Here is a 14,911-nt window from a genome sequence, read left to right as displayed (position 1 = left end):
CACCAATTAGCTAAAGGAATCAAGGGAACTAGAGCAGTAAGAAGCTCTTGAAGAGGAATTCTTAGAGGTGTTACAGTAGTGGCTGGCAGGAGCTTCTTAGTGTTTAGAGAAAAAGCACATTATCGTGTCTTAGTCCTGGTTGATGTATTGTTATTTGGGTATCTCTGTACTCGGGTATTTTTGACCAATTACAATGATGTGAAAGCATGATTAACATTTTATCAGACCCCACCTTTCTTTAAGGGGCTTCCCACCAGGGGTGAAGAGTGTCCCCTAAGACAGCATCAGATTTAGACTTCAGCCCAGACAAGGTAGTTTTAAAAAAGACCTTTGGAGGTAGAGAAGATATGTGGGGGGTTATTCTTTTGCTTGTTTTTGTTGTTAACCTTGAATGGATCATGAAAAATATAAGATACTCAACGGACATGTTTCAGGAAAGATTAAGTCTGCTGGGATTTTTCCCCATAGTGTCAGTGGATGTAGACGGTTCACACAGACCTTAAAATCCAGTCTGTAAAACTGACATCCCTGTTTATTCACTCCTGCTGAGTCCCTGCTATAAGCCTCCTGAGTTTTATTTACAAGTTCTGTGCCACACATTCTGCCTTCCTTGAAAGACCAGGCCATGACCTGCCTGAGTGTCCCTTCTGTTCTCACAGTGGATTTCACAGCCAGTGGCCTGAGCATGAATAACAGATGACATTGCAGAGTTTATCACCAGGTTTCTCAGCTAATGGGCTTTTATTCTTGAAAAAACCTCTGATCTCTTTACAGAAAGTCACCCATTCCTCTGTTAGGCAGACCTTCCCATTTTACAGATGAAGAATCTGAGCAGGTACAGGTATGCATGTTCAGTGTCACCTTGGGTATTCCTAGTTAGGTTATGAGTGTGCCAGCTGCCGGGCTAAGTTTCTGCTCATCAGCTATGGTTTTGATGCTTACAATAGCTAACGGTCAGAGTTCCTACTTCTGAGGAATGAATGCATCTCAATCTGGATTTATAGTAATTTTTCTGCAGGAGTGAGCTGCTTTTGGAGTAAGCACTAGAACCTTTACAGTTTAAGAATTTAGAAACCCACACCTTCTGGGCCAGTCCTGGGGGCTGCCAGTCCCCCCGCCCCCATCTGGGGCAGTGCATTCAGGGCTTCTGTCTGGCGTGAAACCCCCACGTTTGGCGCTCAGTCTGAACTTCCATGTGCACCACCCCATAGTCAATGCTAATTCCCTCTCGACCTGGAAAGGCAAACCTGATGGCAGAGAGGGCAGCGTCAGCGGACCGGCCCAAGCCGAGTGTCCCTATCAGAGAGAACTGGGGCCCCAGACTGCGTCCAGGCTAGCGGGCCTGCAAGCTCCGGGCATGGGATTCTCGGGTTCACGGACAACAGGTCCCGGGACCAGAGCTGGAGCCAACCTGGTAGCCTCGGTCCCCACCTTAGAGGGCACAGGGACCCGTGCCGGGCGTCGCATGTTGGGTCGCCCCCGGTGGCCCGTGCGCCCTGGGACTCCACGAGACGCCCCTTAGGACCACACAAAAGACCTCACCCGAGGTCGGGCGTGCATTTCCTGTTAAGATTGGCGGCGGCGTGCAGCCAGCCACCCATGTGTATCCCGCGGCGCGCGGACCGGGCCGGGCGGGGCACGGGGCACGCCCCCACGCAGCCCCACTCTGCGCCCGCCAGCCGCGACGGGCCTCCCTCTGCGGGTCCGCCCCCATGTCATCACAGGCCGGGCTCCCTTTGTGTGCGGCCCGAGAGCCGCGGCCGTGCCATTGGCCCGCCGGCCGGGGGGCCAGCCCCTTCCTGGCTCGCCTCATGCATATGCATGAACACCCCTCCCCTCCCCTCCCTCCTCCCCTCCCCTCCCCTTTCCTCCCCTCGCCTCGTCGGCCCCTCCCCGCCCCCTCCCGCGCGGGCGTGCGAGGCGCGCAGCGCGGCTCCCTCCTCGCGGCAGCGGGAGCCCGAGCCCGAGCCCGAGCCCGGGCGAGCCGAGCCTGCTCCGGGCGGGCGGCGGTGGCGGCGGCGGCGCTCCAGCCATGTCAGCGCGCGCGAGCCTGGGCCCACCATGAGCCATGGCCATGTCCGTGAGCGCCGAGGACGACGACTATGAATCGGAGCCGGACCAGGTCGGGCGCCCGGGGTGGGGCTGAGGGTGGGACCCGCCACCCGACCTCCCGACCGGCCGGCAGAGCGCCTAGGGCGGCCGCGACGCCACCCCGCCGCGACGAGGAGAAAGTTTTGCAGCCGCCGCCGCCGGCGCGGCCAGGGCCTGGCCGGAGCGCGGCATGGAGGAGCGCGGCAGGCCGCCGGGCGCCCCGGGCCCCGCAGCCTGCCCGGGCAGGGGGCGTGTGCGGGCGGCGGTGTCCGGGTGGCCGGCCGTGCCGCGGGGACAATGTGGGCCTCGCCGTCGGGCGGGCCCGGCCCGGGCGCCGGCCGGGGCCCGCGGGCAAGTTGCGGGCGCCGGCGCGCGGGCTGCCGGGGTGCGCCGCGCCCTCCCCTCGCGCCCTCGCCCGCGGCCCACGCGCGTGCCGGCCGCCCGGGTGCGCCCGGACCTGAGGGCGCCGGTGCCTCTCTCCTTCCCGTGTGCGAAGTTGCACGGGGACCCTCGGCCTCTGGGCTGGAATACGCCGCGGCCCGGAGGGTGGGCGGCCCGGGGCCCGTGGGCCCGACGGCCCGAGCTTTTGTCTGGGCTCCGCGCGCCCGCCGACCGCCGTGGGCAGACGGGGACAGACAGGAAGGGGTGCGAGCCGCGGTCAGCGCGGGGAATCCGGAACCGGCTAGTGCGCTCCGCGGTGGAGGAAGCCGTGACCCCAGATGGCAGTGTTTGGCCTCGGTTGGGTTGAGAAGGGAAAGCAACCTCTCTTGGGAGCAGGGGGGAGAAATCTGTGTATAAAACAAAGCCCTGGGTGTGTTTATGGCGTGAATTTACTCCGGGAAGGTTAGTGTTTAGGAAGCTGGGGAAGAAAGTGGAGGTTTTACGAAGTATGATCTGTACAGTATTTGAAACAGGACACAGGCGAGGTAGACTAGTGCAGGGAATTAAGCATTGGATGGTTCAGTTGTCATGTGAGCATGGGACTAGTTGAGTAAGATGCTTACTTATTTAGTCCTGGGTGCATTTCCTTGGTGGGATCAAGATATTTGCGGGTGTTCAGGCCAAGATGTAGAATGTTTTCCCCTTCCATTAGGTGTGACTGAGGAAGTATTTATTGTATGTGTTGAACTTAAATCATATCACACGTTATTAAGTGGTTTTATTTAAACAGAGACAAACTTAAATTGTATTGTTTTCTCGGTTTATTTCTGGACATTTTTCAGGTGCACATACCTTATGAGATGTTTCTGAATCTCACTGGTTTTATGAATTGGATTAGCCCAGAGACAACCCAAGTGATTTGGGGCTTGAAACTTTTATCAAGTCTATGAATGAGTCTCATATTCTAGCTACTTAGTTCACACCTCAACTCTTGGTTTGAAAATTTCAGTTCATTTTGGGTCTACCTAATCCCTCTCTGCTCATGGTTTACCATTTCTGTGGCATCTGGTCACATGAGACACTTGTATACAGGGTACTGCACTTTGGTGTTTTAGAATTGAGATTCCAGTTACCTGTTTTGTTTTGTTTTGTTTTTTTGGCCACACCCTATGGCAAATGGTAGATATAATCTTTGACACTACATGAGACAAGACTTAGTATGTCTGGGCTTAAAACCACATGTTCAGGCCCTGCCACTGCTGAGAGGGATGTCCATCAAGAGAGGACCTGTATCCCTTGAAGCCAGCTTTTGTTTGCTCCTCCTCAGTCAGCCAGTTGTGGCATTTGGATTTGTCAGCCACAGCAGTTCTCCGGGTTGTGATGTTCACTTTAAGATGATTTTTTCCCCCCACTCAGATGCGTTGAGGGAGGTGACCTCTAAGCCAGGTCAACGGGCAGCAGGCTTTTCCCATAGCCCCAGCTGAGAAGATGGTTGTCAGCTAAGGTAACCAGTATTGGGAACACTCCAGGCTATGGCTTACTGTTCCTAGCCTTGCCTACTTCTTCCTCACCAATTTTTTTTCCCCGTCCTGGGATCTCTGGGGCCTGAGTGGAAGAGTGGATTCCTCCAAGGACCTCAAAGGCAGTTGTTCCCAGGCGAGAGCCAGAGTGTCCAGTTCTCAGGCTCTAAACCCCGCTCTGTAAATAAGGCTGCTTCACGAAGGGCTCAGGAGGTCTTGACTCCCCTGCCTCCACCCCACCCTGCCAAAATGTTGGCACCACAGGAGAGCTCCTTCTTGAGGAGGTGTGGGAGTCCTGGCGTGTGGGCGTGCAGGTGTATTTGCCTACCTGCTGTGTGGAAGGACCCAGTGGAGGCCCTGCTAGGGAGTTCCAGGGGTCCTGTCCATCCTTGCAGCTTTGTCTTGCCCCTCACCCATGCCCCTCCTCAGAATTTTGCCTGCTGCACAGTAAGTCTGTGCATGTCCCGAGGCCGGTGTGCAGTTCTGGGTGGCCTCAGGCTTCCTTAGGCCCATTCTGCTGGGCTGGCCTGTGCCCCATGCCTTCCCACCGCAACCTGGGTTTCCCCTGCTGCGAGTGTCAGGCCCATGGGGCGGGAGCAGAGGGGTAGTGGTGGGTGAGAGGAGACCCCTCCCATGCCCATTACCAGTGCTCACCTTAGGCTGGGCCTTCTCCCGTTGACTTCCTGTGCTTTTCCAGTGCAGACTGTGTCTGAGGGTTCTTCAGCTCTGCCTGTCGGTTTGAGGAGATGACTCTTGAAAAGGGCTTGCTAGTGAGGAGAATTCTTGCTTCATCTCGTGTTTTTTTTAAACCCCTGATGTGACAATAATGTTATTACTTTAAAAAATAAAAAAGTAGGCCTGACCTATGGCGGTGCAGTGGATAAAGTGTCGACCTGGAAAGCTGAGGTTGCCGGTTTAAAACCCTGGGCTGCCTGACCAGGCAGTGGCGCAGTGGGTAGAGCGTCGGACTGGGATGCAGAAGGACCCAGGTTCGAGACCCCAAGGTCGCCAGGTTGAACACGGGCTCATCTGGCTTGAGTAAAAAGCTCACCAGCTTGGACCCAAAGTCGCTGACTCCAGCAAGGAGTTACTCGGTCTGCTGAAAGCCCCCGGTCAAGGCACATATGAGAAAGCAATCAATGAACAACTAAGGTGTCACAATGAAAAACTGATGAGTGATCCTTCTCATCTCTCTCCATTCCTGTCTGTCTGTCCCTATCTATCCCTCTCTCTGATTCTCTCTCTGTCCCTGTAAAAAATAAATAAAATAAAATAAAAAACCCTGGGCTTACACGGTCAAGGCACATATGGGAGTTGATGCTTCCTGCTCCTCCCACCCTTGTATGACCTCTTTCTCTCTCTCCATCTCTCTCCTTCCCTCTCTCTCCCCTCTCAAATGAATAAAATCTTTTTTTTGTGTGTGTGTATTTTTCCGAAGCTGGAAATGGGGAGAGACAGTCAGACAGACTCCCGCATGCGCCCGACTGGGATCCACCCGGCACGCCCACCAGGGGGCGATGCTCTGCCCCTCCGGGGCGTCGCTCTGCCGCGACCAGAGCCACTCTAGCGCCTGGGGCAGAGGCCAAGGAGCCATCCCCAGTGCCCGGGCCATCTTTGCTCCAATGGAGCCTTGGCTGCGGGAGGGAAAGAACGAGACAGAGAGGAAGGAGGGGGTGGGGGTAGAGAAGCAAATGGGCGCTTCTCCTATGTGCCCTGGCCGGGAATCTAACCCAGGTCCCCCGCATGCCAGGCCGACGCTCTACCGCTGAGCCAACCGGCCAGGGCCAATAAAATCTTTTTAAAAAATAAAGAAGTAAAAATAACTACTTGTTTAAAAAGAATAAAAAGTAGAGCCTGACCAGGCGGTGGTGCAGTGGATAGAGCGTCGGACTGGGATGTGGAAGGACCCAGGTTCAAGACCCCGAGGTTGCCAGCTTGAGCGAGGGCTCATTTGGTTTGAGCAAAAGCTTACCAGCTTGGACCCAAGGTTGCTGGCTCAAGCAAGGGGTTACTCGGTCTGCTGAAGGCCCACGGTCAAGGCACGTATGAGAAAGCAATCAATGAACAACTAAGGTGTTGCAACACGCAACGAAAAACTAATGATGCTTCTCATCTCTCCGTTCCAGTCTGTCTGTCCCCCTCTCTGGCTCTTTCTCTCTGTCTCTGTAAAAAATAAATTAAAATAAAAAGTAGGAAATGATGAAGGAGAAAAATTTTCAGTAATTTTATGCAGCCCTAATCACTGTGGTAACTCATTGTGGCTTCTTTAATAGTGACATTTTAAGACCTTGAGTCTTCCTGAGATTATAGGCAAAAGTTTTGAGACTTTGTACCCATGTGTGTTTTCCTGCAGAAAAGGTAATCTTAGCTTTCCTCAGACTCTTTAGAAACCTGTCCCCGGGGTTCTGGTACCATGTGTGGGGAGCAGGGGGAGAATATCTCTTGTTCTTCATCCTTAGCATACGAACAAACTGAAGCCCTCCGTGGAGTCTACAGGAGTGTGTTAAGGAGCCCTTGGTGCTATTGAAATCCAGCTTTTCCTAGGATGTCCATTATGCTTGAAAATTTGGGGACACATATAATGTTGACATAAATCTCTTATGTAGTAGAATGCAACGTTAGCATGACAAAGGAATTCTAAGTTATCCAAAGGTGACTGTTCATGGTTACCTGTGGATACTCCTTGTGGGCTAAGTGTCAGTGTGCTGCTGTTAGGGGTGGTTTGGGGGAAAACTGTCTTAATTGTGAAAACATCCATCCAAGTTTTACTGGTTTTCTCACTGACTCCCCTTGACAGTTGAAACTTGAACCATTTCACCCCTTCCTTCCTTCCTTCCTTCCTTCCTTCCTTCCTTCCTTCCTTCCTTCCTTCCTTCCTTCCGACATTTTAATGAATAGTGACATTTAATAGTGGCTTTCTTTTCTTTTTCCTTTTTTTTTTTTCATTTTATTTATTGATTTTAAAGAGAGGAGAGAGAGAGAGAGAGAAGGGGAGGAGTGGGGAAGCATCTTGTAATACTGCTTCTCATATGAGCCTTAACTGGGCAAGCCAGGGGGTTCTTGATTGACGACCTCAGCATTTCAAGCAAATGCTTTATCCACTGCACCACCACAGGTCAGGCTAGCCTGCTCACTTCTTGAAACTCTTCCCTGGCTGAGTAAGTCACACTTCCTGCTGCTTTTCCTGCCTTTTCTGACAGTTCCTCAGCAGGTTGCTCTTTGTCCCCTGGCCCTTGGATGTTTTCAGTATTGTGGGTACTGTCCAGGACTCTCTTTTCACTTTGCTGGTTCTGCCTGGAGTCCCTCATGGACTGAATTAGTTGAATGCTACATGATGCTGATCTCCAGTTGTGTATCTCAGCTCAGGTCCCTCCTGCCCGCGGGCGACCTTCTTGGAGTATCCTGTGCTTCCTCGCATTCCACGGCGGAGCCATTGTTCTCCTGTCTACTTCTAAACCCTCGTTCTCCTGTTGTTCAGGCCAGAAACCTCCATGTTTTTCAGAGCTCTTCCTGCTTGCATACCATGTTCACTCAACCTCCCAGGTCTTCTAACACAGGGTCAGCTTCTAAAATATCTCCTGAGTCATACCTTCCCCTCAGCCCTTCTGTGGCTCCTGTTCATGCCTTCATAGGCTTCGGCTGGACGACTGTAGTGTCCCCAGCTCATCTCCCTGGAGCCTTCCATCGTGCCCACCGCCCCCCAAATATTCCCCCCACATTGTTGCCAGACTACGCTTCAGTTGCGTGGAAAGTCCTTTGAGAACTCTTACAGGGCTGCCATTTCTCTCGGGGGCACACAAGGCCCTGCAGGGTTAGGCTGCTGCCCCCCTCAGGGCTGTTCTCCAGCAGCCATATCAAGCTGTCCCTTGAATGTGTCACGTTATTTCAGTTACTGTCTCACTCTTCCTTCTGCCTAGAACATCTACTCTCTAACCCCACCCCACTGCTGGCCTGCAGAATCCTAGTGCCCCTCTAAGACCTCCTGTGTCTGTGACAGTTTTTCCAACCTCCCTTTGCAGTGAGATGAGGCCTTTCTCCTGAGTCGAGCATACCAAGGGTCCTGGCTTTTGAGCCACTCTCTGGGTTAATGTCTCGGCTTCTTGTTTTATCAGTACTATTGACCTCGGGTAGATTACTTAACCCTGCTGTTCCTCAGTTTCCTCTTTTCCAAATGGAAACAATGATTCCTAAATCATTGATAATTGATACAAATGTTGCAAAAGTGTAATTACTTCAATAAATGTTAGCTTTTGACATTGTCATAGCATGTTGCATTGTGTTCCTGTGGTTACAGTCTCCCTCCCCTCAGACTATAGTGCCTTTGAGAATAGGAAACAGTTCTTACTAATTTTTGTAGTTTCAGCACCTGGGACTGAATCTCATACAGAATTCCCTGCCAGCCTGACCAGGCGGTGATGCAGTGGATAGAGCATGGACCTGGGAGCTGAGGTTTGAAACCTCAAGGTCACTGGCATGAGTATAGGCTCACTGGCTTGAACGTGGGATCATGTCACTGCCTTGAGCTCAAGGTCACTGGCTTGAGCAAAGGGTCACTGGCTCAGCCTGAGCCCCCTGGTCAAGGCATATATGAGAAGCAATCAGTGAACAATGGAAGAGATGATGCTTCTCATCTCTGTCTCTCAAAAAAAAAAAATCTTAGTCAAAACACTTGAGTAGGTGGGTGAATGTGAGTGAGGGGTTAATAATGAACGAGTCGCACATACACATCACATGCTCTGTTGACTGCTGGTGTTGCACATCCTTCTCATGTGGTTTTGGCCTGTTTGGTTATGTTTTGCAGAAGTATCTGAATCCTTGGCCCATTTTAAAATTGGGATCTTAAAAAACTGTTGAGTTGTTAGAATTCTTTATATAGTCTGGATATAGGCCTTTACCAGATATATGATTTGCAAATGTTTTCCCAATTCTGTGGTCTTTTTTATTTGACAGTGTTCTTTTAAGCACAAAGATTCTTTTAATTTTGAAGTCCAGCTTACCTTTTTATTTTTTCTTTAGTTGCCTGTGATTTTGGTGTCATCCAAGAAACACTTGAGGAATCCAAGGCAATGAAGACTTATCCTTATAGTTTTAGCTCTTACACATAGGTTTTCATTCCATTTTTTAGTTAGTTTTTGTATATAGTATGAGGTAGGGGGTCCTACTCTATCCTTTTGCTTGTGGATATCCATTGTTTGAAAAGACTGTTCTTTCCACCACTGAATTGTCTTGACATTTTTGTCAAAATCAGTTGGTCGTAATTATTGTAAGATATTGTGAGGTTTTATTACCGTGCCCCCCCTTTTTCTTTTTTTTTTTGATTCAGTGAGAGGAGGGTAGGCAGAGACAGAGTCCCGTATGTGCCCTGACCAGGATCCATCTGGCAAGTCCACTAGGGGTGATGCTCTGCCCATCTGGGGTGTTGGTCTGTTGTTCAGCATACAAGATCTTCTTAGTGCCAGAGGCAGAGGCCATAGAGCCATCCTTAGTGCCTAGGCCAACTCACTCCATTTGAGCCATGGCTGCAGGAGGGAAAGAGAGAGAGAGAGAAGCAAGAAGGGGGAGGGTTCGAGAAGCAGATGAGTGCTTCTCTTATGTGCCCTGACTGGGAATCAAACTCGGGACATCCACACACCAGACCAGCGCTCTACCACTGAGCCAACTGGCTAGGGCCTATTCCTCAACTCTTAATTCTATTCCATTGGTCTATCCTAAGGCCAGTATCACACTGTTTTATTTACTACAACTTTGTAGTAAGTTTTGAAGTCAGGAGGTGTGAGTGCTCTGACTTCGTTCTTCATTTCCAAGATTGTTTTGGCTATTTTAGGTCCCTTGCATTTCTATGGGAATATTAGGATCAACTTGTCAACAACTTCTGCAAAAAAGCCAGCTGGGATTTGATTGCATTGAATGTATAGGTGACTTTGAGGGGAGGATATTGCTGCCTTAACCATATTGTCTTTTCAATCTATAAACATGGGATGTCTTTTCATTAATTTGGGTTGACCCAAGTAATTTTAACTCCGGTGTTTTAGAGATGAGGGATTGAAGAGGTTCTGCCCATGAATACTCTGGAGCAGTGGTTCTCAACCTTTCTATTTTTTATTTATTTATTTATTTATTTATTATTTATTTATTTTTTACCAGGAACAGAGAGAGAGAGGGATAGATAGGGACAGACAGACAGGAACAGAGAGAGATGAGAAGCATCAATCATCAGTTTCTCGTTGCGACACCTTAGTTGTTCATTGATTGCTTTCTCATATGTGCCTTGACCGTGGGCCTTCAGCCGACCGAGTGACCCCTTGCTCAGCGACCTTAGGTCCGAGCTGGTGAGCTTTTTTTACTCAACCCAGATGAGCCCATGCTCAAGCTGGCAACCTCGGGGTCTCGAACCTGGGTCTTCCGCATCCCAGTCTGACGCTCTATCCCCTGTGCTACCGCCTGGTCAGGCTCTCAACCTTTCTAATGCCGTGACCCCGCAATACAGTTCCTCATGTTGTGGTGACCCCAAACCAAAAAATAATTTTGGTGGCTACTTCATAATTGTAATTTTGCTACAGTTATGATTCGGAGTGTAAATACCTGATATGCATTATGTATTTTCCGATGGCTTTAGGCAACCCCGCGGGGGTCGCAACCCACAGGTTGAGAACTGCTGCTCTGGAGAGTACAGGATCTGATAGGAGGTACTCAGTTAATATTTGTGGAATGGATGAATGGAAGATCTACCCTAATAGTACTTATTTTAAAGACATGCTTATGAGTTGCTGATGGAAAAAAAAGATGTTGGAATACTGAAATTGGGGGGGGGGGGGCCTGTGGACTCTAGATCTGTCTCACCAGGTGAGCTGATGATATGGATCCTGAGTTGATAAGATCAACAAGTGGCCCTTGGGTCAGGGGAATGGTTTGGAAATGGTAGTCAGGGGATTCCATCATTGCCTTTTGCTAGGAAGAGCATTTTATACTGAAATTAACAAGACATTTCTGGGTTACTTGAACAAACAGAGGCAAGGATAAGAGAGAGTAGAATTGAGTATCAGTGAACCTTTAGGTGTCACCTAAAAATGATTAGGTCAGAAGCTTTATGCCGAAATGAGAGGCTTGTTCACCTCCTTAATAGAAGACACCTCCGATGTCTTGTGTAATGTGTTGGTTTTCTCAGTGGTCTTTGTTAGCATCCTGCATTTCAGGGGTTACTTGGTTGACGCCCAACAGGCCAGCTGGCTGGTGCCTGCGTCCTACAATGGCTGCTGGAGAGGCTGTGGTGGCAGCAGCTCTTCCTGCTTGATCAGGCAGCTGGCTAGAGGGGGCCAGAATCCAGGTCTTCGAGGACAGCGGCTCCTTACACCTCTTCTTTCGAGGTGTTGTCAGTTGTTTGCTTTGTCAGGATGTCTCTGCTGCCATCAAGATCCAGACAGGCTTGTTTTTTTTTTATAGATTGGAGATGTGCTTCTTCCAATAGGAATGCGCTTTGGAAAACACAGGAAGAGGGCTTATTTTACAGTCACAGTCCAGGCGTTGTGGCTCTGGGTGGGTTGGCTCAACTTTTACTTCTGAGAGACGGTCTTTGTGGCCAGCGAGGCCACAGAGCTGGCTCAGTGGCTGTGTATACCTGCCATTCCTGAGTGGGATGGGAAGAGGCGTGTGTGGACTCCTAGAATTTTTCCTTTTTTTTCCCTCGGATCTTCATCAAAGACGCTAGTCCTTAGATGTGAGCCCTTGGCCTCTGTTTTTGTCCTTGGCAGCTGGCACCTGTGCTGCCCTCTCTGTACCTGACTAGAGGCTGCTCTGCCCGCCTGCCCACTTGCTCGTGTTGTGATGACCCAAAGAGTGAGTTGTTACAGGAGACGTGCTCTGTGTTGGAAAGTCTCCCAGGCTGTGAAGAAAGAGAAGAACCTTCCTGGCACCCATTTCTCTGGGAGTCCACGTGCCTCTGTGCACCTCCTGTCAGCATCCATCATGTGTGTACTTGGGGGGGCTCTCCCCTTTCTTCACCATCAAGTCCGCTGTAGTCAGTGCTGTTTAGAGCACGGCTGGAGGGAATGCACATCCTCTGCTGGCTCCGTGACCCTGGGCAAGTCCCTTCACCTCCAGCTCTAGTTTCCTCATCTGGAAAACAGCGTCTCTTTGGGTTATAATTGGGAAAACATATAAAATATGACACAATAGTGCACACTCAGCAAATAGCCACCTTTTCTGCTGTCACCATCCTTATCCTTGCTTAGTTTTCAGGTCCACAGTCGCTTACTTGCCATTCTCAAATCCAAAGACTCTGAAAACTGATCTTATTATTTATTTATTTTTTAACTACTCTGGCAGCAAGACCCAACCTGAGTTGACATGTGCAGTGTGTAGGTCGATTTGGTGTTATCGCTGCGGAATGCATGACTCGGGGCGCCCCAGGCCTTCCTGGGGTGTTGTGTAAGGACGGTGCAGGGAAGCCCAGAGTAACTGGTGTTGGGGCAGCCTCTCTCCCTGAGGCAGCTGGTGGGTGTGTGGGCCGACCAGTGCCTGCCCCCGAGGTAACCATTGCTGGAGCCTGGCGCAGCTTTGTGGGAGGTGAGGACAGGGGCCAGTGGGACCGGATCTAGCATCCCCCTTCCCCCTGCTGAGTTCAGAGCAAGTTGACCAGCAGCGCCTTGTGGGGTGGGCACCACGGCTGTTGGGGGCCTTATAGTCTCCTTGGATGCTACAGGCTGCTGGGGAAATAAATCTGAGGGAAGGATCCACTTGGTAATGACCAAAGGTGTGTGTGGATCGGGGTATGTGAGATTTTCAGCTCTCCACCGGGGTCACTACACAGCAGAAGAAAATAAATGGCAATAAGGCTTTATTCACAGAGCAGGGCGGACCGTTTTTCTTCCCAATGTGGTTTTACATTTCTAGGCAGCCCCTGTGGAGTTCAGGGAGGGTAGGCAGGACCGTAGCACCCTCTTAGAGTGTCACCGTGCCTTTGGTCCAAGAGATAATAAGATAATGGGATTTTGTTTAGGGATCTAATATGTAGCAACAAGCAATTGAAATGGAAAGGCCAGGACCAGACTGAAGGGTGTTGAGTTGGCCAAAACGGGACTTTGAGCAACACCTGCCATTTAGATCAGGTAGTTTTGGGGTGAGTCGTGGGTCTCTGTGTCGGAGGGAAGAGCCATTTTCCAGCAGACTCGTGCTCTTCAGGAAGATGCTTTGGACCAGATACACTCCACCATCCTGGGCCTTCCCTCTTCCTTTCCTAGGTGGACAGGGACCTCAGCCGACAGTGTCCTCCAGGGGCTGACCAGGAGTTCCCCCAGGGATCCTCATTTGGAAAAGGCTCTCTGGCCCTGGTGGCCAGGATGCAAGGACCTCAGAGCAGACATGTGGCTGGCTAGCTCACTGTTTAGCACTGAACCTACCTACCTCTGTTTCCTTCTGAGCCACATGGTAGGAAGGACATGGGCCCATTTAGGGACTGTGCCAGAAGTCAAGGTTCCTTAGCACTGTTTCATTTCTCCTGGATTTTGTTTGGTCCACTGAGCATATCCTCTTGTCAAGCAACAAGTGGTGGAAAGACACCATTGATAACCGCCTTCCTGAGCTCTTGGTCTCAGAGGGAGAGCCAGTGGAAGGACACAGTTGTGACAAGTGCTGTGAGGACACCTGCACGAGGCACCCGAGCCCTGTGCAGTGTGGTCAGGGAAGGCTGCTGGAAGAACGTGGTGTGCAGATGGGCCTGTAGGATGAGCGGGTGCTCGCCCCGTGGAGTGGGGAGGGTGTGCCTGGCCCAGGAAACACTGCTGACCGTGTGGCGTCTCCCAGGAGGCACAAGCTCAGGGCCTAGTCTGAGACCTGGGGCCACGGAAGGGTCTTGAGCCAGTCAGAAGCTAGGCGCCCTCTGTGTCAGGCTCCTGGGGCTACCATAATGGAATACCACAAACTGGGTGACATAGAGCAACAGGAACTGAATTCTCTCACCAGTCTGGAGACCGGAAGTCAAATCAGAGTGTGGACCTGGCCGGGCTCACTTTGAAGGCTCTGGGCAGTAACTGGCCTTTCTTGGCTTATAGAAGTGTCACTGACATCACACGGCCCTCTAACCCCTGTGTGCCTGTGTCCAGAATCCCCCTCTTCATGGGGACATCAGTTATGTTTACCTGTGTAAAACCCTGTTTGCAAATAATGTCCCATTCTAAGGTTCTAGGGTTAGCATGCTGGCATACCTTGGGGGGGGTGGGGGTGGGATACAGGTCAACCTGTAATGTGATCTGCTGTATGTCCGGCCTGCCCTGCAGCCCACCGTTTACCAGTCCTGTGTGTTCTCTGCAGAACCGGGCGATAGGGCGGCCCAAGGGCAAGCTGGGCCCCGCCTCCGCGGTGAAGTTGGCCGCCAACCGGACCACAGCGGGAGCTCGCCGGCGCCGGACGCGATGCCGCAAGTGCGAGGCCTGCCTTCGGACCGAGTGCGGAGAGTGCCACTTCTGCAAGGACATGAAGAAGTTCGGAGGGCCTGGGCGGATGAAGCAGAGCTGCATCATGCGGCAGTGCATCGCGGTGAGTGCGCAGAGGGGTTCCCCCTGAGCCTGGGGCCTCCCGCTCTCCAGCAGCGCAGGCCGGCCCTGCCTTTCTCCAGGACCCGGCCTCATTCAGCCACAGACCGGGTGTTCCTCTGCTCGCTGGTCTGCCCTGACTCTGCTTAAAGAGACTGTCCACGGCAGAAACTCCCGAGAGAGGCCCCCTCTAGGAAGAAATGGGCTCAGAGGAGTGCTGTTTCCCAATTCCACGTGGCAGGACTTCCTGCCCTGTGCTTGGGCTCCTTTTCCTTCATCCTCTGATGCTTAGAACCCTTGCCTTCCCTTGATGACCAGGTGCTTTGAAGTCTCCGCCAGTAAAGATGTCAGGGCAGCCTCTCCTGTCTGTGACCCCGTTGCAGACATTTATGA

General features: G+C 51.5%; 1 protein-coding gene across 12 annotated transcripts in view; it reads left to right on the top strand.

Annotated features, from left to right (window-relative positions):
* KDM2B (lysine demethylase 2B) overlaps positions 1 to 14,911 on the top strand; it is a 117,305-nt gene that overhangs the window by 84,047 nt on the left and 18,347 nt on the right. For all 12 annotated transcript variants that reach the window (XM_066371005.1, XM_066370998.1, XM_066370999.1 and 9 more), the window contains one exon: positions 14,298 to 14,522. In XM_066371005.1, coding sequence (XP_066227102.1) covers positions 14,298 to 14,522 — 225 coding nt within the window. The remainder of the gene's footprint in view (positions 1 to 14,297; positions 14,523 to 14,911) is intronic.

The sequence above is a fragment of the Saccopteryx leptura genome, chromosome 2, assembly GCF_036850995.1.
Source record: "Saccopteryx leptura isolate mSacLep1 chromosome 2, mSacLep1_pri_phased_curated, whole genome shotgun sequence".
In the NCBI taxonomy this organism is placed as follows: Eukaryota; Metazoa; Chordata; class Mammalia; order Chiroptera; family Emballonuridae; genus Saccopteryx; species Saccopteryx leptura.
Note: the sequence above shows the minus strand (reverse complement) of the source record. Positions and strands in the feature narration are given on the sequence as shown.